Consider the following 27,329-nt stretch of genomic DNA (forward strand, 5'->3'; position numbering starts at 1 on the left):
ATGATTAGTACAAGCCATCGTGTGTGTGAGTGAGTGTATGAGTGTAAATGTGTGTGTGTGTGTGTGTGTCAGTGTAAGTGCTTGAGTGTTTGTATGTGCGTGTAAGTTAGTGAGTGCGTGTGTAAGTGTGTGAGTGTTTGTGTGTGTGCGTGAGTTTGTTCCTCATAGGTCCTGAAATGGATGAGCCTATCTTTTGCAAATTTTACACAAAGGTAATTTATACGTCTGGCAGTGTTCTTAGATACATTTCGTGCAGAAATTCATCCATTAAGTATGGAAAATCAAGAAAAATCCAATCTTAAAAATAGTCTTTCTTCTCTTATAGATAAAAAGGATGAATTTTTACAGGTGAATATTTGACGTTCCACCAATCTTGGTCAATGTAACCTAAACTATTCTCCTGTAAAAATTCTTTTTATCTATAAGAGAAGAAAGACTATTTTTAAGATCGTCAAGCTCAAATATCAGCTGACGTGATATTGTAAACAAATACAGACAGAATTTGATGAACGCATAATCATTATTATTCATTTTTTTTTTTTTTTACGAATTAGTCCATCAGACAAACTAGTCCTCATAATATATATTATGAGAACTGATTCTATAATGATACATATACAATCTGCATCAATTAAAATATAATGTTTAAGTGTATTGTACGACCGGGCAACGTCAGGTGGCTAGTTAGTTTGTTTATACAAACATCAGTTGCCAAAGAGAGCATTATTCGTTTTAGACAAAAAAAAAGAACTGCTAAGAACAAGAGCACAAAGTAAAAGAAAAAAAAAATACACTAAAAAAAAATTTTTTTTAAAAAAGCAAAAACCTCAACCATAAAACAAACGCACACACAACAATATATTTTTGTCTCACTACTGATGAAATTCTCTATCTATATAAAAGCCAAGTACGTCCAAGGATGGAATACTGTTGCCATATCTGGGCAGGAGCTGCTAAAAACAGCCTATCCTGCCTTGACAGAGTACAAAATAGACTTCGTGGCTTAGTGGGGGATGCCCTTTTCTCTACCCTGCAATCTCCCTCCCACAGAAGAGACGTTGCGAGCCTATCCTTGTTTTATCGTTATTTCCATGGCAGGTGCTCGTCTGAACTCCAATCTCTGGTCCCCCTCGCCAATCTTTCACGAAAAACACCCGTCTAGCTGAATCCTCTGTGAAAAATTTCCCCCACTCTATATCTGCGCCTAAATCAAAACGCGGATTCCATGAACAAAGCTTCTTTCTTAGAACTGCACGCCTGTGGAACTCTCATCACTTCATCAAATCTCCACACTAACGTAATGTACTTGCAATAAACCTTATCCCTGAGTGGCTTCCGGGCCTTGATAAGTGGTGATCACTGTGTAAAAAAAAACATAAAACAAACGCACACACAACAATATATTTTTGTCACTTTTCTTTCAAGATCCAAATCAGTAGAATTATATGAATGAGCTATTTTTTTTTTTTTTTGTCTGCTGTTTTTTGGCAAACTGACTCAAGAAACTCAAAGCGAACTCATGAGTAGGTCAAACAAACAAACATAAAACACAATGAGTGGCTGCCTTCGTTCGACACAATAACCACTTCCTTTACGCATTGTGAAAATATGTCCTGGGGACACAACGAAAGCAGGTTACAATAATAAATGCTGGGAAAAAGCACAGAAATTGCACGCACACCAATTCATAGGCTTGTGCTGGCAATGCGAGCTGCGCATCATGTTGCTAAAAAATGTACACTGTATCCGTGCCACTACGGATTGCAAGGCTGCAAAGAACGAGATTTGAAATTTTTTGTCAATTTAGCAAAGTGAGAAACGCATTACAAACACAGGCATCTCATAAGTTTGGTCCGGATTTTAATTCTTAGACAGTCAAAAAAAAAAAAAAAACGAATCTCTCGCACTGTCAGCAAAGCTCCAACCTCTGTCCCATCACTACAATGTGCTTGTTTTAAATGGAATGTGCACTGGCATGCCCCTTTAAAGTACACACCCTCAACTATCCCAACAAGCAGCAAAATCCCGCCCCTTCACTGTAGAAGTCGCTAGACGCCAGAAAGCCTTCTACTCTAATATTCTTCTCTTGGACTGCTAGATTTTGGAATTCCCTCTCCTTTTCCTGCTTCTCGGACTATACTAACCTTCAGGAGTTTAAATGTAATAATCTGAATTGGTGTCTTGCTGCTCAACTCCCCACAGTTACCTGTTAGACACGATTCTAAATAGTAGCTCTTTGTTATGAGTGGAAATACACGTTTTTTGGAATGAAAAAAAATAAAAAGTAATTCTATGAAATTGAATAAGTCATCATCACCATCATCATATTCAGATTTTACTCAAATCCATCCTTATCAAATCCACTCATGTTTTTCTCGGTCTACACCTGCCAATTAACCCTGCTATCTCAACTGTTCTACATCTAATAACTCAAAAACTCTTTATCCATTTTTTCAATGTCTCCTGTTCTGCACACATCTCCCTATACTGTCCAGTTTTAATCTTCCTCTGAGATCATCAGATCTAAGCCTGCCTTTACCACTCACATTACACATCTATCACGTCATTTCCCTTCATGCAACACATGTCTGCAACCATCACTGACCAAGATTCAGATTACATACACATACATAATATACTCCTCGTTTAGTAATGATTTGCTACTATGGATTGCAAAACTGCAAAAAAATGAGATTTAAAATTTTGTCTATTTAACAATTTTTCGGTTCTGTTTGCGGTTTCAATGAAGTCCGGTTTCAAGTGGCGCCCTGATCAATTTCCGATCTTATGTTGATCTGCTTTATGAGGTAGATAAAAACAGGATCTTCATCGCAACCCTTGAATGCTTTCTCAATTATCATGGAAAAATTAGAGACGTATGCTCTTTGCTCTTGAAAAGTGGCTTTTTCAGGGTTGACACAAGTAGGCATGTGTTGCGAAAGGCTTAAATAGAGAGTTCCTTTCAACAGTTATTCGAAAGCAGAATATTAGGTTGGTGCAAAAATAAAGATTTTTGACGCTCAACTTCATTGTTTTCAGATGTGGTAAGTTTGTGCCAATTTTACAAGTACTTTAATGGTAAAAAAAAGAAAGAAAAAAAAGATACATTCCGTAAGTTTTGTCTGGATTTTTTTCAATCCCTGAAATTTAAGTACGGATGTTAAATGGAATTGCAGATTTTTGTCTCTATCTGACTGGTTTTAACAGATCTTTGTGCAACCAATCCGCTACTTTGACTGTCTCTTCTTGTACAAAGTGCCTTCAATAAGTTTCCAGGCTTTTTTTTCATATCGGCACTTTTATTGATAATACATACATAAAACTGTTTTCCTCTTCGAAGTAATCTCCTCCGGCTGCAAAGCGCTTGGATCATTCCAACAACTTCTCGAAGGCCTCATGGAAGTCCTCTTATGCGAGTATGTCAATGACCCTCATCACAGCCTCTTTCATCTCTTCAAGTGTCTCATAACAACAGCCTCTAAGGTTTTCCTTGAACTTAGGGTATAACCAAAAGTCACAGGGAGCAAGGTCTGGACTACAGGGAGGGTGAGGAACTGTCTCGATGCCCATCTTGGTCAAATAGTCTGTGAAAAGGATGGAGTTGTGGACTGGAGCATTCGCATAAATCTTATGCATCTTCAGTTCCTCACAAATAATTGTGTGTACAGTTCCCACACTGACATCAAAGTGTGCACTTAATGTCTCTATAGACACAAGACGGTCCTTAACAATTAAATTCTTTATTTGGCCAATCAACTCTGGTATTCTGGCTTCCTTACTCTTCCCACACCTCTCATCATCCCTCACAAACTCCCCGCCTTGCTTGAATCTCTTATGCCACTCAAAAACTTATGCTAGATTCATGCAAGATGGTCCAAAAGCAGTCTGAAGCATTCCATACGTTTCTGTGGCATTTTTTTTTTCCAAAATTAAAACAGAATTTTATTGCATATCGTTCTTCTAAAATGTCCTCACATCCAGATTGCATTTTGGAAATTCATGAGCTATGACAATCAAGCTTTAGTAGGATGTATTCCAATTCCTGCTGAAGGTGTAAAGCAATAACATACTGATTTTTCGAGAATCTACAACAAATTTAAATGCCTGTACAAAAAAGTCTGGAAACTTATTTAAGGCACCTCATAGATGTGTAATTCCAGCAAAGCATTTTGATTTCCATAATGGCGAAGCTTAGCTCTGCCTTCCTCGAAAGTTGCACAAATATAGAGTCCTGTACTAAAAAAAAAAAAAAAAAAAAAAAAAAAAAAAACTACAGCAAAAAAAAAGAACTCCCCCCCCACCCCCACAACACGACTTCTACCTTTTAAGTATATTTTTGCTGCTTAGGAGCTTCCATAGTTTCACTTTTCTTGCTTATCTCCATAAAACATGTTTTGCTTGAGATAAGAACGAAATAAAACCAACTCATAAATATTAAAAAGTTATTCAAAACAAAATGGCCGACCTGTAGAAAGTGTTATCGGATATATCGTTTGTGAGTGAGTGAGTGTGAGTGAGTGAGTATATTTGTTTAACGGCATTTCAACCTCTAAGAGTCATTTAATGCCAAAAAAGTTTTGTTGGTATAATAGATTTTCAGTTTCTTGTAAAAATTTTTTAAGTTTCTTGAAAAAGTTTATCTTTTGAAGCAAGATGTTTTAGGTTTTCTGAAAAATTGTTTTAGTTGTAAGAGATTTGTTTTTCTAAACTGAATTTTACTTGTTTGCTTTATAGGAGTTTGAATACATTTGTTTCTTTTAAATAGTTTATGATTTGTTGGGGTTCCACTTCCTGGAACACTTTTCTAATGTTTGTTGTTTTAAAATATTTCTTCTGAGTGTGTTTGTGTTTTCTACATTCTGTCAGTAGATGTTTAATTGTTAGTTGTTGATTGCAGAGTGTGCAATTTGGTGTTTCCTCCGCTTTGATTAGGTAGGAATGAGTTAATTTTGTATGTCCGATTCTTATTCGGTTTAGTACAATTTCTTCTCTTCTTCCTTTAAAAATTTTTTGTTTTTCGTTTTTAATTATTGGTTGATGTTCATGCAATTTGTTTGCAGTGCATTTGTTCCATTCCTCTTGCCACATGTTTTCTATATATTCGTTGATTTTTCTTTTTAGGTCTGTGTGTGGTATTTTAATTTTTTCCATTTGGTGGTTTGTGGCTTCTTTAGCCAGTTTGTCTGCTTTTTCATTTCCTGAGATGCCGACATGACTTGGTATCCAGGCTATTATAATTTTTTTATTGTTTTTTTCGATTATTTCATTGTATTCTTGTATAATTTCTGTGATAAAAGGATGTTTAGATTTTACTTCAAGGGCCATGATACAGGATAGGGAGTCTGTATATATTATGGCTTTTTGTTCGTTGATGTCTTTGATGTGTTTGAGAGCTATTTTGATGGCCTGCAGTTCGGCTGTATATATTGAAGCCTCGTTGGGCAGTCTTATTTGATATTGATTTTGTCCATCTGTGCATGCTGCGCTTGTTCCGTTTATAGTTTTAGACCCATCGGTGTATATTTCTATGTATTCTGCATATTTTTCTCTTAGTTCTCCAAAGTTGCTTCTGTTTGTTATATTATTTGTAATGTTTTTCTTGTAAGTAGTAAGTGTTATGTCGGTTTCTGGTTTGTGTAATGTCCATGGGGGTCTGTCGTTTGTTTTCTGAGTAATTATATTGTCGGGGTTTTCATTGATTTGATGTATTATTTCTTTAATTCTGTGTCCAAAGGAGGGTATACTTTTTGGTTTCCTTGAATAAGAGTTTGTACATTGTAAGTTGAAGGTAGTTTTGTATGTTGGGTTTTCGGGGTTGGTTTGTAGTTTTGTTGCGTATTGTAACGCTAGTTTTTTCCATCTTAAGTGCAGGGGTAGTTCTTGGGCTTCTACATGAAGGCTTTCCATTGGAGAAGTTCGGTAGGCTCCCAGGCTGAGTCTTAAACTTTGATTCTGTATTGTTAGTAGTTTGTTTTTGTAGGATTTGTAAGTAGAGCTGTATATGGCACAACCATAATCCAGTTTGGATCTGATATGTGAGCGATATATTTTGAGCATTGTAGCTTGATCTGCTCCCCAATCTAGTTTTGATACTATTTTTAAGATATTTATTGCTTTTAAGCATTTTTGTTTTAATTTGTTAATGTGCTCCTTGAAGTTTAGTTTGTTGTCTAAAATGATCCCTAGAAATTTGGTGTGTTGTACTACTGGTATTGGTTGCCCATCTAGTTTGAGCTGTGGGTCAAGGTGGTATTTTCGTTTCCTACAAAAGTGGATACATGTGGTTTTGCTTTTGGACATTTTAAATCCATTTTGGTTAACCCAAAGGTCTATTTTGTTAAGGCAATGTTGCATTTGTCTTTCAATAGTTGGCATATTTGGTGATGAGTAAGTTATTGAAAAGTCATCAACAAATAGTGTTTTTTCGAATCCCATGTTAACATTTTCGATTATACTGTTGATTTTAATTAGAAAAAGGGTGGCAGATAGTACGCTACCCTGTGGTACCCCTGTTTCTTGTGTGTGTTGATCTGATGTTGTATTTCCTAAGCATACTTTAAATGTTCTGTGGGATAGGAATTCTTGGATAAATTTTGCTAGGTTTCCTCTGATTCCCATATTATGAATATCTTTCAAGATTCCATATCTCCACGTGGTGTCATACGCCTTTTCGATATCAAAAAAGATTGAGACCACGTGGTGGTTTCTTATTAGACCGTTACGAATATATGTTTCTAGCCGAATAAGTTGGTCATTAGTACCTTGATTTTGTCTAAATCCACTTTGGTGCGTAGAAATGAGGTTATATTTTTCTAAATGCCACATTAGTCTTGTATTGACCTTTCTGTTGTTTTGCATATACAGCTTGTTAAGGCGATAGGACGATAATTGGTAGGGTTGGAATGATCTTTTCCTGCTTTAGGAATTGGGATGATATTGGAGTCGAGCCAGTGTTTTGGAAAATTGTTAGTCCACCATATTTTGTTAATTATCTGTAAGAGAATGTTGAGAGATGTGTCTGGCATGTGTTTTAGAAATTGATAGTGGATGTCGTCTGGACCAGTAGCTGTATCTTTACTTTTATGAATTGCATTTTTTAGTTCTGTTATAGTGAAAGAGGTGTTATAGTATTCTTTGTTATTGGATGTGAAATTGAGTTTTTCTTTTTCTGCGTTGTTTTTGTATTTTTGGAATTTGGGGGAGTAGTGGTTGGATGATGAGTTTTGGCTGAATTCATTTGCGATTATGTTTGCTATTTCTTTTTTGTCTATAGTTTGTCTACCATTTGGTGTATTTATATTATTTATTGGTGTTCCAAGTTTTTTTCCAGTTATTTTTCTTATTATTTCCCATGTTTTTTTTGATGGCGTGTTGTTGTTCAATTTGGAAATATAGTTTTGCCAGGTTTCTTTTTTGCTTTTTTTTATAATATAGCGTGCTTTTGCTCGTGCTTGTAGGTATTTTTGAAGGTTGGGTTTTGTAGGATGTTGTTTGAAGTGTTTTAGCATTTTTTTCCTGTTGGTTATTGCTTGCTTACATTCTATTGTGAACCATGGCGTTGATTTTGGGTGTGGTTTGGTGGAAGATTTTGGGATTGTCTTGGTTGCTATTTCGTTTAGTGTATTGGTGAAAGCTAACATAGGATCTGGTTTGTTAACTATTTCTTGATTAATTAGATTTGTGCAAAGTTTGCTAAATTCAGTCCAGTTAGCTTTATTAATTTGCCATTTTGGTTTTGATTCTTCTGTTGTAGGTTCTTGGGTTTTGAGAAAAATTGGGAAGTGATCGCTGCCACACTGGTCGTTATGTACCTCCCATTGGAAGTCCATAAATATTGTGGGGGAGCATAGTGTTAGGTCGATAGCTGATGTCGTTCCTGTGCCTGGGTGAAGGTATGTGTGTGTTTTGTCATTAAATATAGTTACTTCGGGTGATTCCAGTAATGATTCAATGGTTTTCCCATTTTGATTAATATTCTCACTTCCCCACATTTTGTTATGGGCGTTGAAGTCCCCCATTAATATAAAAGGTATGGGGAGTTGTGTTATAAGATCTTCAATTTCGGTTTTGTTTAGTTTATGTTTAGGTGGAATGTATATTGAACAAATGGTTATTGGTCGGTGAAGTGTAACTTTAATTGCTATTGTTTGAAGGTTTGTTTGGAGTTGTAATTTTATATGTGGTATCTGTTTTTTTATTATAATTGAAGTGCCACCTGTGGGTCGATTATCTGCTTGTGATCTGTTTGTTTGATTGTAGATGTGGTATCCTTTGAAGTTGATGGTGTCCGTTTCTTTTAGAAGAGTTTCCTGTAGGCTGATTATGCTGGGGTCATATTGTGCTATTATATGTTTGATTTCTTCGTAGTTTGGTTTTATGCCTCTGCAGTTCCACTGTATGATGTTTTTATTCATTTCCATAAGTTCGTTTAATTATTAATTTTTTTTCCTTTTTTTTTTCTGTTTGGTTTTTGTTTAGGTTTTTATATCTATTATTCTATTGGTTTGTTGTGATTTGAGTGGTTTTTGCTTTGTGTTTACTTGAACTGCTTGGTTCCTCAGTCTCCATTTTCTCTTCCTGATCAGTTCTGTTTTTGGAGCTAGATTTTTTCCTGTGACTCTCGATTTCAATCAATTCAAATTTGTTTTCATTTTCGATTAATATTGTCTCTGTTTTTTGTTTACTTTGGTTTTTGGAAAGAGGATTTGTGTTTTCCCGTTCTGTTTCCATCTTTCCAGATATTGTGTTTTTATCTTCTGCTTTTGTCCTTGTACGTGATTTGGATCTTTCACGGTTTATTTGTGGTTTTTGCTGTTCGGGTTCTTTTTTGCTCTTTGGGACTTGTTTTAGGTCATTTGACTGAGTTTTCAAAGATACTGATATTTGTTTCTTGTTTTCGTTAGTTTTTAAAGTTTCAATTAAATTTTTGAGTTCGGAGATTAGTTTAAGTAGGTCTTGGTTTTGGGTTGTTTGGTTTGAAGTTTTTGTAATGTCTGCGTAAGTGTTTATTTTTTCTCGAGAGCTTGCTATTTTCCTTGCTTCAGGAAAGGGCACATTTTGTTTGTATTTTATTTCGGCTATTTCTTTTTCTTTTGTGTAGATTTTGCATATTTTAGAGTATGCTGGGTGTTTTTCTTGGCAATTTGGGCATTTTGTTTCGTTTGGGCATTCACTTTCAGTATGGTTAGGTTCTTTTAAGCCACATTTTCCACATACTTTCTGTCCTTTGCATGCTTCTCTGCTATGTCCATATTTATGACACTTATAACATCTCAGAGGGGCTGGTATATATTGTTCTACTTTTTCTATTGTGTATCCGATTTTTATTTCTTTGGGAATTTTTGGTGTATTGAAAGTTAGTATGTAGGTTTTTGTAGGTATGGTTTGACCATTCCTTTTTATGTTTATTCGGACGTGATCGATTACTCCCTGTTTTCTTAGGGCATTTTCTATTTCTTCTGCTGTAGCCAAGCTTAATTCATGGCTTTTTATAACACCTTTTGATGTGTTTAGTCTTTCGTGAGCATAACTTTTGCATTTATAGATATGGAATTTTTCCATCTCTAAGATGTTTTTTGCGTCTTTATAGTTGTCGACTGTGACAAGTAGATTGCCATTTTTCATTTTTTTTGCTGTTTTTGGGTTGCTGTTTTGAGACAGAATTTTTTCGATTAGGAATGGAGATAGATCGCTGATCTTTTTTCCTTCCAAGGTTTCGATTACTATGAATCTTGGATATTTTTCTTTATCAATTATTTCATAGTTATATTCTTGTTCACTGTCTGAGCTGGTTACGTCAGAGTGGGTTCTTTTCGATTTTGTAGTATTTTTTTGGTTTCTGGGTTTTTTGTTTGGGTTTATTATATCCATAGAAGTTTGTTTAGATTTTCATCTCTTTTGCTCCCCACCCTCCTCGGAGCCCGAAATTGGGAGATGTAAGGGGGGAAACCCATTCGCCCTTTCATCCCAGGGATACAAAAGAGATATACTCAATTGATTGAGTTTGTTCCATCATTTCCTGTTTCCTCCTTTAGTTTCTTCTTTCCCAGTTTGATAGAAACGTTCGTTAGGGAGCAGTTGTGTGGTTTTTGTCTCATCAATTGATTGGCCCTTGCCATCGCCTTCTAACACTTAACTGGTTTGTCTATGTTTGTAGTAATGAAATGTATTATCTTTGGATTAAGTTTTTTTTTTTTTTTTAAATTTTATTTAGATGTTATAATTGACATTTTCAGTGTAAGTGTTAGGGCTTGACATGACTAGCCGATTGGTTGGATCGGGCCTCTCCAACCGCCCGTCTAGCCTAGTACAAGGCCAAAGTAGAGTGTTGCTACAGGTACCTTTATTTTCCCTAGGCATCGGTTGCTCAGCCACCAGGATCCTTTTCCTAGGCATCACGGGTTGCCACCCACGGCCAACAGGTAGCCCCGTTGAGGGACTTTTACCCTCTGCAGGGGGAACAGTCGGCGTATTCTAATGCCCTGCCGACAGGGTCAACCGGGAAGTAGAGAAGGAAAAAAGGAGGGGGGAAGGGGAGGGGGCTGTTGTTTTTATTTTGTTTTTGTAGAACATAATTAAGTTTTACAAAAGAGAATAGAAAACAAAAACAGAAATCGATGTAGGTGCGTTTCGTCTCAGGAAGCCAATAGGCAGCCTGATCTGGTAGCACCAGTATATCGTTTGTGAGATCGACAAATAATATATGTTTTGTACTAAACGCAGACACCAGAAGAGACGGAAAGTCTTTGAAAGCATCAAGTTTTTCTCTGGTAACATTTTCTTTCTTTTTTCTTTTTTTTTTTTTGTCTTCTTAATGGAACAAGTAAGAGATGGTATTTATTTGCTCCCCCACTGAGCAAATTAGGCACAAGGCCGTTTTTAATGTGAGGTAAAAACCAGCTCCCCAAAAAGGGGGCACTCTGGTTACCAAAAATAATAATTGTCCCAGTATAGAGGGTTTCCCCTCCATTGACTGGTACAAATTATCTTCAGTGTAGTATCTGCCGGAACAGATACTACACTTTGATCTTGGCCCGAAGGCCAAGGATGAAAAAAAAAAAACTACAGCAAAAAAAAAGAACTCCCCCCCACCCCCACAACACGACTTCTACCTTTTAAGTATATTTTTGCTGCTTAGGAGCTTCCATAGTTTCACTTTTCTTGCTTATCTCCATAAAACATGTTTTGCTTGAGATAAGAACGAAATAAAACCAACTCATAAATATTAAAAAGTTATTCAAAACAAAATGGCCGACCTGTAGAAAGTGTTATCGGATATATCGTTTGTGAGATCGACAAATAATATACGTTTTGTACTAAACGCAGACACCAGAAGAGACGGAAAGTCTTTGAAAGCATCAAGTTTTTCTCTGGTAACATTTTCTTTCTTTTTTCTTTTTTTTTTTGTCTTCTTAATGGAACAAGTAAGAGATTTGTGCGTGATTTTTTTTCTTTGAGAACATTTTAAAACTATCAACAGAGTGTCCACAAATTTATATATATATATATATATATATATATATATATATATATAAATAAATAAATAAGTGGCTGCCTTCGTTCAACACATTACAACTACTAACAGTGTCCACAAATTATATATATATATATATATATATATATATATATATATATATAAGTGAAAATGTCTGTGTGTTTGTGTACACTTCCCTATCAAATAACTCAATTTTCAATCTACAAACTCAAGATTTGGCATAAGGAGAATCTTTTGAATCAGTTTTCGGACAGAAATTTGGCTGTCATGGGGTCAAAGTTCAATGATTTGACCTTTGAAAACTACTAAACTCAACCAATTTTGGGTCTAAACCATAGACTCTCAACCTGGGGGCCATGGCAATAATTTAGGGGGGCCATGGTGGAATTTTCTTTTTTAATTGATTAAGTTGACAATAAAATTTTGTTACCTACATAATATTGTTACGAATGTGTGTGTACGTGTGTATGTATGTGTGTATGTATGTGGGAGAGAGGTGATCGAATTATCTCAGTGTGGCCTTGGATATCAGCACGTAAACATGTGGGTATAATTGATTCTGAACCATACTGTATACTGTTTTACTTATTTTGTTCGACAATTATAAATGCGGTCGCTGTTTTCGTGTGTGAAATATTTGTGCACTTCCTTTATTATTTTCTTATTTTTTGGTATCATTGTATTCATGCTCATTCCCTACTCAGGTATTCCTGCTTTTTTTTTTTTAGTGCTAATATTGATGTGACTCGCTATTCTTCTCATAATTTCAATTGGGGCAGTGCTTGTCAAAGGAGGTGTGTTCTTGCTGTAGAAAGTACATTTCAGCTTGCTAGGTTGAGTGTGAATGTTTATCATCTTTACTCTCTCTGTGTATGTTTGTGTATGACTGTGTGTGTGCTTAATGTGTGAGTCCATGGATGTATTATGTATGTGGATATTTGTGTGTTTGTCATTTTATCACTTGTCCTATTTATCTGTCCTTCATTATCATTCTTTTGTCTTATCACTTAATATTTGTTCTGATGGTCTGTCTTCTTTATTTTAACCTAGATTTGCGATGGCTACTAGTGTTACTAAGAAGCGGAAGTACAGTGAAGAGTACATTAGCTACGGATTTACATCAATTCTCGCTGATGGCATCGAGAAACCTCAGTGTGTACTGTGCTTCAAAGTGTTGGGGAACGATTCTATGAGGCCTAGTAAGTTGAAGCATCATTTGCAGACCATCCATCCACAGTATGCTGAAAAAGACCCCGATTTCTTCAGGCGCCATGAAAGTAGTTTCGGAAAACAGAAACTGGATGCAACTGGTGCTTTCCAACAACAGACCTCAAGTGTAGTTGAGGCATCATACGAGGTTGCCCTTGAAATAGCGAAGCAAAAGAAGCCCCACACAATTGGTGAAACCTTAATTAAGCCATGTACTTTAAAGATGGTCAAGCGTGTTCTTGGAGATGCAAATGAACGTAAAATTCAACAAATTTCCTTGTCAAACGACACAGTGAAGCGGAGAATTAATGAAATGTCAGATGACATAAAGGAAAAAGTGATACAGGAGATCAAATCGTCTCCAGCTGGTATGTTTGCAATACAACTGGATGAGTCAACGGATGTGAGTTCGTGTGCACAGCTACTCGTGTTTGTTAGGTATATTTTCTTGTGTGATATCAAGGAAGAATATCTGTTATGTACACAGCTTGAGACCACCACAACAGCTGAAGATGTGATGGAAAAGCTATCTTCTTTCTTCAAAGCTAACAGGATCCCATGGGAAAATTGTTGTGGAGTCTGTACAGACGGGGCTCCAGCGATGCTGGGATCAAAATCAGGGTTCCAGAAGCGTGTCAAGGAAGTAGCTCCGAATGCCAAGGGGGTTCATTGTATGATCCATCGTTTTGCACTGGCGTCGAAAACCCTCCCTGATGAACTTTGCAAGATCCTGGAGGCAGTGGTCAAATACGTCAACTTTGTAAAAGCTGGAGCTCTGAACTCTCGCCTTTTCCAGAACCTCTGTAGAGACATGGATTCGGAGCATGAAGCTCTCCTCTTTTACTCCAAAGTGCGCTGGCTTTCCAAGGGCAATGTTGTGAATCGAGTGTTTGAACTTCGGGGGGAGCTAAAATTGTTCCTGGAAATGCAAGGGAAAGATGATCTGTTGAGTCACTTCAATGAGGTTTTGTGGGAGCCACGTCTTGCATATTTAGCAGATATATTTGAGCAGCTAAATAGGTTGAATCTGAAACTACAGGGCAAGGAAAGAAATGTGTTTCACCTGATGGACTGTCTTCGTGGATTTCTTGCCAAGCTCCAGAATTGGCAAAGGAAAGTCGGTGCCGGGAATGTTGCCATGTTTGAAAACCTTTCAGCTGTCCTTGACGAGAATGAAGAAGATAGTCTGCTTGACCCATTACTTAAAACTGAAATCACCCAGCATCTGAGATCCTTGGAAAGTGAACTTAATATGTACTTCCCAGAATTCGAGGAGGAAGAAGGGAAGTTGGTAAGGAATCCATTCTCTGGCACTCTTGATATTACTACCATTCCCAGTGATGTTCAGGACGAGTTCCTTGATCTCAAACATGATTCTGCTGCCAAAGATCTCTATGAAGAAAAATCTCTGAATGTATTCTGGTGTTCGATGCATCAGTCATATCCAAAAGTCAGTGAGATTGCACTTCGACTACTCTTGCCTTTTTCAACTACCTATTTATGTGAGTCTGGTTTCTCCACCCTTCTACAAATCAAGAATAAGAGCCGCAACCGATTGGATGTGGACCCCGACATGAGATGTGCATTGTCAGTGACACAACCTCGGATTCGTCAACTGACTGAAAAGAAACAATATCAGCCTTCCCACTGATGTGTGATAAAGTATGCAGAGGTTAATTGAACTTTCTCCCATCCAAATCAAATTTGCTATTGTCTGCTAGTCTTTTGTAGTCTAGTGATGTAAGTTAAGCATATCACAGAAATCTATCAATATAAGATAATTATGACTGTAAACTTTGTAATAAAGCAAGGGTGTTCTCTTCATCAACATTTTATTTATTCTTTTTTTTCTGCGCCTTTTTTGGCAGGGTGGGATTTGGGAGAAAAATGAAGGGGAGCCACACGAATGTTGAGAATTCATGAAGGGGGGAATGGAGTGAAAAAGGTTGAGAACCACTGGTCTAAACACTTGAAATTTTAAATGTAGGTTACTTGGACATGGATCAAACCTCTTAATTAAAGTGAAGCAGAGGGAATATGGTGAAGAAAAAGGTGATTACACATGAATGAATAAAACATCTTCACCATATTCCCTCTGCTTCACTTTTTTTGTTTTCAAGTAAGATCTTTGACTTACTTGTTTCATCAAATACTTCTGCATGCAAAATCCGATCCCGCATTTTGCTAATTCCTACCCTCTGATGAGAAGGAAAGTATTTCTTCGAAACTCCGTGGATTAAGGACTATCCATTTATCTAGGGTTTCCTTTTCAGATTAAATATGTTTTTAACTCATTTCAAAGTGTTTTTTAACATATTTTATTAACTGTTTGCTTATATTATAAGCTCTATTTCCTATTTGGTTTTATCGAGCTTTTACATCTGGCTGAGATAATTTTATAAATATTAATTCTTTAATATTTATAATATACTTAAATTTTACCATCTTGGATCATTTTGGTAAATTTAATTGTAATTCTTATTTTATTCATATATATATATATATATATATATATATATATATATATATATATAAACAGTCATATGAAAAGATGTGTGTATATATATATATGATTAGATCACTGACTGACCTCAAAAACATTTTAAAATAAAATATTTAAATTTCAACATTATTTCAAGCGGTTAATGGTAGCCGAATGGATACAGTCTTTGCTAATCAAGCCAGAGATGGCTTGTGTTGCTGGGTTCGAATCTATCGACTGGTATTAATCGTGACACCTTGCACTGAAGATTTCCGAAAGGACGAAATACTAGTGTCTGGAGGTATTTAATAATTATTATAGTAAATAATTTATTTATTTATATATATATATATATATATATATATATATATATATAAACACACGCACACACATATATATGTGATGGAAATTGCAAAAAAAACTCCTATATTTTTAACACAAAAAGTTGAAGAGCTACAAAGACATGAGTAGTATCACTAAAATGGGTGACCTTCCATTCTCCAGAATTTATTTTTCTACATAGTCACCACAATACTCAATGCACTTTTGCCAAGAATTCAACGATGCATCTAGTCTGCTTATGCACACCCACGAACATTTAGTGTCTCGCACCATCAATATTTGGAACAGAGAGATGAACTATTCAGGTCACGGATGCAGAAGTTCTTTTTTTTTGTTTTTGTTCGGTCATAAGAATGCAATTTGCAATACTCTCAGGAAAAATTAAAAAAATAGGAGGTATTACTTTTGGAACATCTCCAATATATACTAGTGTTCTTATTTACTTTGCCTCCCTATGAGGGCAGAGTTAGACACGAAGGTCGTTTTTTTTTTTTAATGTGGAGAAAGTAACAAAAATAGTCTTAGTCATGAAGAATTTCTCCACTAACCGAGAACAAAAAAAAATTCCAGTGTAGTATCAGATCCGATACTACACTTTGATCTTGGTCCGAAGGCCAAGAAGTCTCTGTATATACTAGTGTTGGGATGATTAATTGGAATCGGTAAAAAAAAAAAAAAAATGGCGGGGGTATCGGTAGCAGAAAAAATATTTTGCCTATTTTCCGATGCCAAAAATGATTCTTTTAACTGTCTAGTTTTATTTGAGTTTGCTTAAAATAAATATTCAACTGTTAATAGTAATGTTAAAAGAATAAATATTTATTGATTTTAAATAATCAGTAAAACTAAAATCTATATTTATATTATAAACCCTTTTTAAGAATTCAAAACACAACAACTATTGGTGTAAACAACAGTCCGTTTTTTATTTCTCCTGTTGTTCTTGCTTATGGTAGATAGAGAGAGAGAGAGAGAGTGGCGGAGCGACAGAGAGAATTATCGTGGCGTCCACTCGGTTGACAATCAAACCTCCAACTCTGTCAATTTTTCCTGTCAATCTTTTCCAAACATCCACGTAACCAGATTCCTTTCTGTTACATTTTTCATAACAATAACAAGGTTTGTTTATATTTGTGAGAAATATTGAAACAATTCCCGTTTAGCTTGTCAATTTCTGACATTTCATCCTCATAACAATAACAAGGTTTGTTTATATTTGTGAGAAATATTGAAACAATTCCCGTTTAGCTTGTCAATTTCTGACATTTCATCCTCATAACAATAACAAGGTTTGTTTATATTTGTGAGAAATATTGAAACAATTCCCGTTTAGCATGTCAATTTCTGACATTTCATCCTCAGACGCGTGCCACATTTTAATTCATGAACATACATATATGTATATACACATATATATACTAGCATGTCAACATACATATATGTATATACACATATATATACTAGCATGTCAACATACATATATGTATATACACATATACACATATATATACTAGCATGTCAACATACATATATGTATATACACATATACACATATATATATACTAGCATGTCAACCCAGCTTAGACCGGGTCATTCGTGTAACATATAGACTATAACCTACGAGTGTATTTTTACATGTGAGAAAATATCTGCACAAGTAACATGTATTTTTACGATAATCAGAAAAAAAGTGACAATTTTATAGTTTTTAAAATATGATTTTTTAAAATATAATTGCAGCTCCCTTTCTGGAGGTACCAAATTGGTCAAAAGGAAAATTATTCCCAACTCACATTCAGGTGAATATGCACTTTCGTATAAATAATTAAATTTATTCAAAAAGTATTGCAAACAAAAACAAAATAAAGAACATCTACAATTTCATAGTTAAATATTTACAGATTTATAAATAAATCAGAATCAGTAATTGCATCAGAATCGGGTATTTAGTATAGAATCAGTAATTGCATCAGAATCGGGTATTTAGTATAGAATCAGTAATTGCATCAGAATCGGGTATTTAGTATACAATCAGTAATTGCATCAGAATCGGGTATTTAGTATACAATCAGTAATTGCATCAGAATCGGGTATTTAGTATACAATCAGTAATTGCATCAGAATCGGGGAAAAATATTGGAATCATATCATTACTAGTATAACTATCACCTCCTCATGGGGAGCCTGTTTAACACATCTTGTCTTTTCGGCATCTAAGAACGAACTCACTAAAATTAACTCGGCTTCTTCAAATCAAAACCCATGACATGTCAGATCTGGTCCCCGTTTGCATACATTCCAGTGCAACTTGATTGGTCACAGAGTTTGATACCTGTTACAACATTATCCTTTGACCCTTTCTGCACCTGCAATGCTTGCTCAACTAATCATTTCTCAGGATTCAATTTATTGTTTACTTTATAGATAGACAATTAGATAGATAAAATAAATGCTTTCTACTCAGCGTTGCCCAGCGATTACATAAGGAGTAAGGAAAAAAGGTCATTAACTTTGATGCTGGAAGAGCAACAAGTGGACATTCCAAGCAATAATACAGTATGAATCACAGAACATGTCAGACAGATGCTTCTTTCTAATAAAGCGCTTCCTCCGACCCAGGAAGACCCGAGCAGAAGATGACTTCATTGGTCTTGCGATGCACTTTGTCGATACACGAGTCCTACAACACACCCTCACATAGCTTCAGACAATAACTTTGACAATAATAACAGGGTTCTATGGACAAATTTATCTTTGACAGGTACATATTTTCGTTTACTAACTAAATAGAAAAGTTACGAGCCAAACCCACATGATTTTTGGAATAAGACATTTTTGATCCGTGTCGAGTATGTACAAAGAATTTTCTATATTTTTTAAATCGGTGTAATTCTAAATAAACACCTAATTATATGTTGAGACTTAAATTATTTGACTTTTCTTAAATTTATTTAAACAAACAAGCAAAATGGCTGACAAGATATTTTCCACTCAACAATGAGCTTAGCACAACAAGCACAATGAAAAATACGTAAATGTTTATATATTTACATATTAATAATTTAAATGTTCAATTTAGCTTTTGTGTGAAAATTTGGCTGTAGTTATCAATTTGGCCTTTTTTTTTGCCCCCCTTTTTTTTTTTTGGTAAAGATTTGGCTCGAAATATTTTATGGTCAGGCAACCCTGAGGACGACGCGCTATTGTAAAGAAGCACCCATTCTTCTACAGTCTTTTCTGACGTACCAGTCCCTACCTAATAATACAAGGTTATTTTCACAAGGTTGACTTAGCCAGAGTTTCGCAACCAGCAGTAATTATGACTTCCTGCACTGATGATTGAAAAAACATTTATCTTTGACAAGTACATATTTTCGTTTAATAGCCGAATAGAAAAGTTACTAGCCAAACCCACGTGATTTTTGGAATAAGACATCTTTGTTCCGTGTCGAGTATGTACAAAGAATTTTTTTTTTTTTTTTTAAATCAGTGTAATTCTAAATAGACACTTAAATGTTTATATATTTACATATTAACAATTTAAATGTTCAATTTAGCATTTTTTTTTTGTGAAAATTTGGCTGCAGTTATCAACCTGGCCTTTTTTGGCCCCTTTTTTAATAAACATTTGGCTGAGGACGACGCACTATTGTAAAGAACCACTCATTCTTCTACATATTTTTGTTTACTAGCCAAATAAAGTTACTAACCAAACCCACGTGATTTTTGGAATACAACATCTTCGTTCTGTGACAAGTATGTGAATCAAAGATTTTTCTGTAAGTTTCTTAAATAAATGCAATTTCTAATATGCACCAAATTTCATGTTGAAAGTATAAACAATCAAATTTCTTCAGATGTTTTTTTTAAACAACCTTCGTTAAAAAAAAGTAAATTATTCTATTAAACTTTTATTATTTAAATAATTTGACATTGCTCGTTTTATCAAAAAAAACAGAATACAAGTTGAAAAGATACTTTTTAACTCAGTAATTAGCTTTGGAAGATTGTGGGTGAAAGAAATACAATTGCACTTGTACCTCCAGCATACATGCCTCCAACAAACCCATTTAACAACAAAATCCCACCCCATCACTCCATTGTAGAGGTCCCTAAATACTGAAAAGCCTTCTGATAGCTTTGTTTTTCCCAGACTGCTAGACTTTGAAATTAACTTCCTGCTTGACTTTATTGACATGCAGAAGTTTAAATGTAATGTAAACCAACATCTTGTGCATCTTCTTGCATAGTCACCTGTAAACAAGGTCCATAATAGTACTCGCTTACATTTAAGTGGCAAGAATCAAAAAGAAACGGAATCAATAAAAACAAAAAGGAATTAAAGAAGACAAAAAAGAAGACTTACTTTGATTGGTCGTTTCATATTCGGTCGGGTAATTCGGAGAATAATTAACCCTGTGATTGTAAATCCAAAAAATATTCCCTCAACAAATGCCATATAATTCATGAGTTTATACACGTTACCAATACATAAATACACACACGTCACAAGACCCTGAAACAAAAAAAACATAATGACATTAGCATTTCTTCAGGAGTAAGTCATTTTTTTTTCTTATCAGTATGTTGAAAGCCATGTTTAATTTCAGAAGAGTTTCCAATGGGTAGCTATTCTGCACAAGTCCTGGAGATGAAGAGTTTTCGGTGAGTAGCTGTTCTGTATAAGTCTTGGACTTTAAAATTTTGCAGGCAAAGAGCGAAAGACCTTTCTCGTGTTGACACAAAAAAATTATGTGAGGGAATGCTAAAAAATTTTTATAGAGCAATTCTGGTTTCTAATTGGTTGCTAGCAGAATATGGCTCTAATTGATTGGTCAGTTTCTATCGCCGGTGTCTATAAAGGAGAACCTTCAAACTTTCTTTAATGATACCCTCCCACATATAAAAAAATAGTACAACAAGTTATATCAGCACTTGTAGAGATTGGATTGGAAAAAGGAAGCAGGGAACTCTCAGAAAAGAAAAAGAAACCACCAGGCAAGACTGTAAACAGCAGCAAAATGAACACAGTATTTCTTCAGGAGTAAGTTTTTTTCTGATTAGCATGTTGAAAAAAAAAATCACAGGGTTTTATTCGCACTTGAAGAGACTGGATTGCAAAAAAGAAAGCAAGTCACGCTCACAAGACATGAACAGAAACCATCAGACAAGACTGAAGACAGTGGGAAAATCAACACAGTCAATCCCCACAATCGTGATCAGTGGAGACTGAACCTAAGGACAGCCAGACAGCATTGAACATATTGTCTAAAAGAAATATAGATAGATAGATAGAGAGAGAATATTTCATGCTATTTTAAATAAAAACAATTTGTGTTTACAATATTAAAAACAATGCATACATGCTTTAATAATAATAATAATAATAATAATAATAATCATAATAAAAAGAGAAAAGGAGAGCTGCGGGAGAAGACAAATGTTGTTTTCCTTCAATTCTTGCAGGGTTTGGAGTTGCGAGGTCTGCCAGCTTGGGGAACGAAATAAGGTAGTGAAATCGCAATCCAGAGATTCTGCAATCTGTCATGAATAATGTTTTGGAAAGAGCACAAATATGCAAAGCTGAACATGGCAACATTTAAAAGACTTAATTTTCAATAAATAAAGATTGTTTGAATTTTGCATTTTTTTTTAAAACAATTCCTCAATGTCTTAGATTTTGTTAAAATTACAGAAGAATATCATCAAAAATAAAAAATCTAAGTTCAAAACCCTTCAGTAACTTTTTAGTCATCCTGTATAAATGTCTATGAAGAAATATATAATATGCAACATTAGGTTAGACACGATTTGAGAAATTGGTTATCCCAAAACTTGATGTCCTAAACGGTCTTAGCTAGTTCAGGCATGAAAGAAGCAAGAATATATCTACATGGAAAGAAATCATCAAGCAAGACCGTAAACAGCGAACCGAGAGTAGAATGTGAACCTTGGGTTTACTTTTGACAGCTTTGTACCTCTCGCTTTCCTTGTCTTTTAGTCCTCACGTTCTATCAGCGATGCTTTGGACAAAGAGGGAAAAATTGATGTTTCTAGGTTGAAATCTGTCGACATTTATCATTTGCTTAATTTTAAAACATCGTTTTAGTTTCTTACATCATGTGGCTTCATGCACTGTCTTGAGTGATTTCCATTTGGCGATGGGCGCAACAGCAAAGACGTCACATTTTCTTTTTAATGTTCTTTTCCTCATTCGCGGTACAGGTTCGAGCCTGCCTGCATACTATCACACACCTACAAACACTCGGGCAACGCCGGGCATCCAGGCTAATCTATAATATAAATCTTACTTGTTTGTTTAAATGTATGTATGTTTGTATGTCTGTCTGCCTAAAAGTTTCGACAAAGGCGATGGATTTTCAGGAGATCGGTATCGTTTTGAAGCTTGACATCTCGGATGACAAATATCGAAAAATTGGCCAAAAAACAATAATTCCTTCACCCTCAACGGGGTACTTTTCCATTTCTATCTTTTCGATTGACTAGCCTTAATTTAAACATTCGCCACTGCCGGTTTGGCGATGGGCGCTTTTCTGCAAGGAGGGGTTCAGTTTTTGCGTCACCATTTTTATAAGTCATCATATCAGCTGGATTGACTACCCTTAATTTGAACGTTCCGAACTTCCGGTTGGGGAATAGAGAGACATTGGCTAAGATGTCATGTTTTTTTTAACCTTTTTTCTTTTCTCCTTCACGTTATAGGTTCAAACTTGCCTGCCTACTACCACTTTTTTTTTTAACACCTCTGCCTAGTTTTAACCCCACACCACCACTCTTTTTTACCCCCCTCCTGTTCCTTACTACACCACATACACACACCTAGGCACCCCCCGCTACTGTTGTTTCGACCCCCTCTACCCGGGGGTCCTTACTACACCACCTAAACACCTGGGCAACGCCAGGCACTCTTGCTAGTTTCTCATAAAGGCCAGTGTGGGTTAGCCATACTGAGCAGATCTTATTTGGGTCATGAATTTGAATTCCTGGTCAAGGTTTACTTGTAGCAAAAAATATCCTCATCTAAGGTTATCATTTAAAGAAACCCAGAAAGACCTTAGACACTCAAGGACAGTATCTAGTATGTATTCAAATTCTCTCCACTATTGCATACGTTTTAACGGTACAAAAACTATACAGCGCTTTGAATATAATATGTGAACAAACTCTAGGAGCCCCTTTCACCAACAAACTCATCAGGAGTTAATTGCTGGATATCAAAAGATGAAAAATACCAAATTAAACTGTCATGCAAGAGGAGTTTGTTGATAAAAGAGGCCCCTAGGGTTTGTTCGTATATTATTACATACTTACATGTCATGTTGAAATTAGTAAAAATTAAAAAAATTCTAACAAAATATTGAGTAGAAAAATAATTACATGAAAAAACCAAATTTATCGAATAATGCAGTTTTACCAGTTACATTGCAACCAATTCTGTATGACAAACTGACTTATCTCTCTTGTTTTCATGTAACTTATTATTTCAAATTAGAAAATGGCGGATTGAGAATGTTTTTTTGTAAAAAATGATTCTAGCAAGTTCTACTGAATCATTTTTCGTAATTTTTACTAATTTGGACACGATATGTAATTATGTATTAGCGTTTTTTACTTTAAATACATTTTTTTTTTTTTTTTTTTTTTGCTTTTCAATTATAATAAATAAGCATTACTATGTCGGCCAAAAACAATGCGTGAATAACATCCAAGAAAAGAATAGTAGTTCGAATGATTCATAAGAGACAAAATAAAAATTACATAATACTTACACCAAACACGAGGGCAGGCATCGGGGTGAATTTTTTCATGTTAATCATTGCCAAAAACTCAGGGAAATGTTTACCTCTAGCTCCGACAAAACACAGCCTGGTGGAAAGAAATAAGTTTACGCATTAATCAGCATTTGAACAATTTGAAAAACATTTGAAGAATTTGTTATTTAGAATTCTAATAAGAGAAATCTATCGCTACCTATATATAAAAGACACTGTGTGTGTGTGTGTGTGTGTGTGTGTGTGTTCATTCCATATGAACTCCGAAACGGCTGGGCCATTTTTTTGTAAATTTCACACAGATGTACTTTATGTATCTGGGAATATTCTTAGAAAGGTTTTGTATCAGAATTTAATAACAATATAGGAAAAACTTTGTAATACACAGTCCACAATCAGTTCTGAATAGCATTAGTCAAGTTTTATATATATATATACTCTTTTTTTTTTTTTTTTCATTTTACTTCAGTCGAAGTTCTCAGAAATCAATGAGCCCTTTCCTAAGGGCTCACACCTCACACTTGATCTCTATATGTTATAGTATGTTTAAGGTGTCTTGATCTTACTAGATTCCAGGACACGAATTCATCTAGTCTGGTGGAGTACTCAGCTTCATGCTGTTACTCAGGGTAACATCATTTAGAGAAGATGCATCAGTCCTTGTAAAAAATAGTATAGGCTAGCCATACCAAGGAGATCTTATTTGAGCTGTAAATTCTATGTGATTTTGAATATTTAGTCAGGGTTTAGTTGTAGAAAAAAACTATCCTCATGCCAGGTTGTCCTGACAAACCCCTGTACAGAGAGATCTTAGACACTCGAGAGTAATGTCTAGTAGACATTCAAGTTCTATATATATATATATATATATATATATATATATATGCGTGTGTGTGTATGTGTACAAGATCAGAACAACATCGGTACCATTAGTTTAAAATCCAAAACAAAGGGGACCAATATTTAGTTACCTATATTGGACTCTCGTCAGCCTTTGTTTTTATTTGCTTTTCAGAAAGACGGATAGAAATCGAAGCGGATGACAGTCCAACATCGACAACCACATATTGGCCTCATTTGTTTCGGCTTTGAAACCAAATGGTATTAATGTTCCTATTTACTTGCCTCCCCACGAGGGCAGAGTTAGACACAAGGTCGGTTTTTAATGTGGGGAAAATGCAGCTCCCAAAAAGAGGCACTTTGGATAGGAACAAAAATAAAAATTGCCTCAGTCTAGAAAGATTTCTTCTCCACTGATCAAGGCCAGAAAAGGTAAAATTCAGCATCAGAACAGATACTATGCCTTGCTCCTAAAGAAATATTAAGCTCTGATTTTTTTAAATTTTCTTAATAATCGAGAACTTTACAATTATATTATCTCTACTTATATATAAAAGGCACTTTTTGTGTTTGTGTTAGTTCATTTCCTATGGACTCCAAAAGGACTGGGCTGACTTTTTGGAAATTTCACACAAATGTACTTTGTGTGTCTGGGAGTGTTCATGTTTTTGTTTTTGGGCTTTGCAGAACATGCTTGAGTTGTGCAAAAGAGAAGAAAAAAAACAATAACATTTATGTGCAGTGTATTTTGTTCAGGAAGTCAGTTTTTCAGACAGCCTGGTTTAGTAGCACCAATGGAAAATAGTAAGAAATAATACAGACACATTTTACACAAAAATTGTTGAACACGTGTGTGAGTGTGTGTGTGTATGTTGTCCTATCGTCAGTGTTTCTACTTCTGAGATAAGTCTTGGACTTGAGAGACTGAAGGCATCAGCAAAAACTGACTCTGAGGTCTTTTGTCCGTCTGCCGCAAGACACTTCTCTCATTATCCCTTTCCATCAACATACTTAAACCCGGTCTTTTATTGTTTTCCCGAACCTATCTGCTAAAATCAACCAATTTCCTCCTAATATATCTACCTTAGACTGGAAATCCTAAATATCTAGAAGGTTATGAGTTGACTACCTGATCTCCAGCTCACCCTCTCTTTAACAGCATATCAACTTATTTGGGATCATTTAATGCCAAAACAACACCCCATTTGTTAATTAACTTTATATAATAAGTTGATGTAATGAGGGGCTTCATAGTTTTTTCAACATTACCAATATCCAATTGGACACATTATAATCTTACCTAGAGCCAGTGAAGATAGCACCATTAAGGCCACCAAATGTTGAACAAGCTACAAAGAGAGGCATCACCCAGGCCATCACACCCAAAGTCCGCTGGGCAAAGGTCTGAAAGAAAATTAACACACAGAAATCGAAATGAATAGATGCAAAAGTTGAACTCATTTCTGGAATAAATGGCGAAGTTCAAACATCTTATGAATATCTTTAACAACATTAATTTGTTAAGTTTTTATATAAGTATATACTTATATCAGACGTTAACAAATAAGGTTGCATAGATGTATGTTTTGGTTCTAGCTGATGGCGCCCATGTTTTTTTTTATTTTTACTTTTGAAATCATTACTATATATTGGGTACAATATAATAATCAACAGTGTCGGTTCAATAATAATAATTAAATCTGCAAAAATTAAAATATATATTAAATATAATTTAAGTATATTTTACAACAGGGCTACACCAGGTAAGATTTGGTTCTTGTCTAGAATTTTATATACATTTCAAAAAACAAAGGAGATAACTCAACAATAATTCATACTTACTAGATTTATGCTGTAATGACTACGAATTCCCATTAATCGCTTAAAAATTATTTTCTTTGTAAAAATAAAGCTATTTTTATCAATTTACGCAATTTTTTTTGGAATATGACATTTTCGTTTTGTCACGGATACATACAGACATTTTTATTTTTGTTTTTTTTTAATATAGGGAGAATTCAGAACAAGAACCTGAAATTCTTATGGATAGATAATTAGGTAGGATTTTACTTTGTATTCGCATATAATATATAAATTCACCTGTCATCCCTCTCTTAAAAGATGAAATCGCCCGATCGTAGAAAAGCATGGTCAGACGATCCAAAGGTTTATATATATATATATATATATATATATATATATATATATAAATAAATAAGAGGTATATTTGGTAAAAAATAAGGATAAAGAGTGCTCAATACGTTAGTAGAGCTAAATATATTTTTTTATTATTTTAAGCCTCGAGTGTGTTAACTTAATTCATTACAAGTTATTTCAATAGACGGGATAAAGATTTTCCACCTTTATCATCAGATGATTCAAGTTATATAGATATATATATATATATATTTTATGAAACACCAGCTGAAATAAAAAAGACCGCTCCACGAATGGAAAAAATATCCAGAAAAATCGGAAAAAAGAATAACTTTGTCATGTTCAATCAGACGTACTTGAATAATGACTTGCTCCCAAAATATACACACAAACACACACACACACACTGATAGCTGATGAATTTTGGCTTGTAAAACGGACACAAAATTTCAAATTTACCCTCACATACAGTGCTCGATATTTCCGACAAATATGATACTTTAATAAAGTATACATTTTATAATCAGTCAAAAACCATAAGTTTCAGATGACTAACATTTTTTTTAAGATCACATGTTGACATTAGCGTTGCGGAAAAAGTAGGCGCTGAATTTTTGCTCACAAAATACCAGAAGATACACATGTGATCAGATGAATTTCTTGAAAATGGATCTGCCCAAAAAGAGAATCAGATGCCAAAAGTTTTGTTTTTTTTAATTGATTTACTATTAAAAAGAAAAATCTAACTTGATCTCTAATCATATTACAAAGATTCAATGTGTTAACTGTTGAAATGAATCTTACATGATCAATCAAAGTTGTTATTTTTTTTCTTTTTTTGTTTGAGATACCCAATTGTTACTTACCACGGCCACTGCTTCAGATGCCAACAGCTCCGAGGGTGAGAGAACGGTGAAGTATGAAACGTTTGCAAACACGTAAACGCACATAATAATGGGAACAGAGATCCAAATGGCACGGGGAAGATTTCTATAAAAAAAAAAAATTTTTT

General features: G+C 34.9%; 1 protein-coding gene and 1 long non-coding RNA gene across 2 annotated transcripts in view; one reads left to right on the top strand and one right to left on the bottom strand.

Annotated features, from left to right (window-relative positions):
• Positions 1-27,329, bottom strand: part of LOC145254638 (large neutral amino acids transporter small subunit 2-like) — a 314,875-nt gene that overhangs the window by 23,138 nt on the left and 264,408 nt on the right. The window contains exons 7-10 of the mRNA XM_080113258.1: positions 27,184-27,307; positions 25,461-25,564; positions 23,318-23,414; positions 19,894-20,043 (exon numbers count right to left, since the gene is read on the bottom strand). Of these exons, the coding sequence (XP_079969384.1) occupies positions 19,894-20,043; positions 23,318-23,414; positions 25,461-25,564; positions 27,184-27,307 (475 nt within the window). The remainder of the gene's footprint in view (positions 1-19,893; positions 20,044-23,317; positions 23,415-25,460; positions 25,565-27,183; positions 27,308-27,329) is intronic.
• LOC145254640 (uncharacterized) overlaps positions 11,235-27,329 on the top strand; it is a 215,573-nt gene continuing 199,478 nt past the window's right edge. The window contains exons 1-2 of the long non-coding RNA XR_013863783.1: positions 11,235-11,372; positions 17,268-17,326. This is a non-coding gene — a long non-coding RNA (uncharacterized LOC145254640). The remainder of the gene's footprint in view (positions 11,373-17,267; positions 17,327-27,329) is intronic.

Source organism: Euprymna scolopes, chromosome 30 (genome assembly GCF_053919585.1).
Source record: "Euprymna scolopes isolate OS-2025 chromosome 30, ASM5391958v1, whole genome shotgun sequence".
In the NCBI taxonomy this organism is placed as follows: domain Eukaryota; kingdom Metazoa; phylum Mollusca; class Cephalopoda; order Sepiida; family Sepiolidae; genus Euprymna; species Euprymna scolopes.